Source organism: Thamnophis sirtalis, unplaced genomic scaffold (genome assembly GCF_051295495.1).
Source record: "Thamnophis sirtalis isolate CommonGarterSnake01/CBP01778 unplaced genomic scaffold, rThaSir2_p1.2 scaffold_9, whole genome shotgun sequence".
NCBI lineage: Eukaryota > Metazoa > Chordata > Lepidosauria > Squamata > Natricidae > Thamnophis > Thamnophis sirtalis.
This window is the reverse complement of record NW_028261389.1, coordinates 43,422,410-43,425,318: the sequence shown is the minus strand read 5'-3', so window position 1 is coordinate 43,425,318 and position 2,909 is coordinate 43,422,410. Positions and strand designations below refer to the sequence as shown.

Here is a 2,909-nt window from a genome sequence, read left to right as displayed (position 1 = left end):
AGACATGAGCGCACCTTTGATGCCATGTCTCATTGTCTTTCTGCTTTTTCCGTAATGGGACGACCAATTCAATTAAAAACTGATAATGGTCCTGCGTATACTAGCAAGGACTTTAATTCTTTTTGTCAACAATGGAACATTCAATTGATACATGGAATTCCTTACAATTCTCAAGGGCAAGCTATAATTGAGCGAGCTCATCGTACATTCAAAGCCACATTAACTAAATTGGTAAAATCTGAATCTGGTCCTTTCAATTTGAGAAAAATTCAAAATTTGATCTCTATTGCTCTTTATGCGTGGAATTACTTAACTTTTCTAGATTCCTTTTCAGACCTCCCAGTGAATTTACATTTTCATATTCAGGATCCTGTGGCACGTCCTTTGGTGCTTTTTCGTCAACTTCCTGATCCTGCCTGGCGTGGACCTACAAAACTTATAACCTGGGGACGAGGTTACGCTGCAGTTGAGGATTTGCAAACAAAGCAAGCTGTGTGGATTCCAGGCCGGTGTGTTCGTCCTTACCATGGAAAAACAAATGAAAGATCTAAGGATGCAACGTCCTCCAATATTGCCTTGGAATCACCTTGAAGATCAACATCAATTGAAAAAATCATGTGTTGTTTTCTCTTTTTCTTTTCTTTTCCGGTTTCTACTAACTCGGAAACAATTCCTGCTCTTCCTCTTAGTCCTAATCTTTGGATTCGTCACGCTCAATATATGTTTTTGATTCATGGTCATAATATAACTTTATATTATGAACCTCCTATGGCTCTTGGTCAAGTTGCTTTTATTCCTAATCTAATTAATTCTTCTGCTTTCATTGTTTCGCAACTTCAACATATTTCTTCTTCTTGGCTATTTTCTACTCCTCCAAATGAATTAAATTCAGTTAGATGGAAGTATATTCGCATTAACCAATTTACTAGAGGCTTATGTTTTTGTTGTTATGCTCGTCATAATTGGTTTAATCAATGGTCTGATTACTCAAAAGCTAAACGTATTTTAGATAAAGTAGGGAATTATAGTTATTGTACTCAGAAATATTGGTTATGGGGTACTATTAAAACATCACAAGGTCATAACATCATACCTGAAATGTATCCTGAAAATTTTCCTATTTTTCAAACTGTTTTTTCTAATACTGACACAGGTGGATCAATCTGTGCTGGATGGCAATTAAAAGATCCTACAATGTGGTTTTTCTTTGATAAATATGCAACTAACGTACACCCTCAAAACTATCAATGTGCTGCCATTGGATATTTGTCGTTACCTGTACAAGTGGGTGCTTATGGAAGTTTACCAACTAGAAAAAGACGTGCAGCCTTGGGATCAAAATGTTCTGATGAAGTTATTATTAATACTCAATTTTCTTCATTGCATACTTTTGGACGTGCAGTAGTTCGAGCAATAACTGGAACTATTTCTTTGGGATCATACCCAGGAATATTAACTCAAGAAAATAGACATTCTATTTTAGGTCTTACATGCCGATTGGAGAAATCTATTAATGCTACTGCTGCAATTATTAGAGACTTGCAAAATGAAATTGAAGAACTTAATCAAGATTTAATGCAACAACGTTTTGCTATAGACTATTTGCTAGCTCGTCAAGGTGGATTTTGCACTTTAGTTGGTCAACGTGCTTGTGCTGTGCATTTTCATTCACTTAATAGAACTATTGAAGATGAATTAGCTAATTTACAAGCTTCTATAAAAAATAATGTACATTATGTATTTTCTCCTTTTGATTGGTTAACTAGCTGGTTACCTAATATTTCTTGGTTGAAACAATTGTTTTTCTATGGTGTGAGCATAATTGTATTACTTATACTTTGCTGTTGTTGTATGCAATGTGTTCCTTCATTTTTTGCTATGTTTTTTGCTATGTTTCGTAAGTCTCCTGCACCTACTTTGAATATGATTCAAATGCATGCTCTTGAAAAATCTCTTTTATCGTCATTAAAAACAAAAAGAGAGGAAATGTAGGGTTTTTACGGTGAATCATCTGGATGGTCCTTAGAACTGAGGTTACACGTGTAAGTAGAAACTGCATCAATCTGCAGAAAATATTTGCCTGTCAGCTAATCTTTGCTCTTGCAGTGTTCCCAGGGATGTTCGAGGACACGGGATGATACAAAGTAATAACCTGCAACATTTTATTCACTCATTTGATAATACTTGATTTACTTAGCTATTACAACGTGAACATTCTCACGAACACCAATGATGTAAGGACTAACCAATTATTGTGCCTTGGAGATTTGTTAGCCAATAATGAGATAATACGTAGAGCTCAAAGAGGCTGAAAACACTATAAGAATGATGTTTCATGATTAATAAGTTTGCTGTGGATTCTCATGTTAATTCTGGATGCTCAATAAACTTTGGTTGATTCAGCTATCCGTGAGTGGACATTCCCTTTCGTCTTCAGCCTCGGGAACCCTAAATGCAACAGGGATGGTTTGAAGATTGAACAAGCTGTGGTATGGCAGGCTTAGGAGCCCAAAAATCATACCCTATAATTTTATCAGAAGAAATGCAACAAAACTATTCTGTTCCATGAGCCACACTCCTTATTATTCTGGAAAAGATATACAATTAGCTTCATCTCACCTGTGGCTTTGCCCCCTTTCCCCCATGTTGCTTACAGGTGGAAGAAGTACATGTGCATGGCAAAGCCAGGATTATCCATGTATTTCATATCAAGCTTTCAGCATAAAAGCTGATCATCGCATTGTGGTCACAGCCCCAGCCAAGGAAACCTTGTCATGATTCCCATGTCTCCTAAAGTAGAACAAATGCCATTTGCTTATCCAAATCTAACTAGATCCAATAATCCCAAGCTGTCATAGAGAAATTGTTGCTGCATTTGATTTTAGGGTTCTAGGCAGAAATCTGTTAGA

The 2,909-nt window shown here is 36.3% G+C and overlaps 1 protein-coding gene across 1 annotated transcript; it reads left to right on the top strand.

The window, feature by feature from the left end:
• Positions 1–620: 620 nt before the first annotated feature.
• Positions 621–2,406, top strand: LOC148044103 (uncharacterized). The gene has a single exon (XM_087723410.1). It carries the CDS (start codon positions 721–723, stop codon positions 1,990–1,992), a length of 1,272 nt encoding a protein of 423 aa, XP_087579536.1. The 5' UTR covers positions 621–720; the 3' UTR covers positions 1,993–2,406.
• The last annotated feature ends 503 nt before the right edge of the window (positions 2,407–2,909 follow it).

Bases quoted from the DNA above. Each gene is read 5' to 3' on its own strand.
- LOC148044103 (XM_087723410.1), top strand. From the start codon at position 721: ATGTTTTTGATTCATGGTCATAATATAACTTTATATTATGAACCTCCT.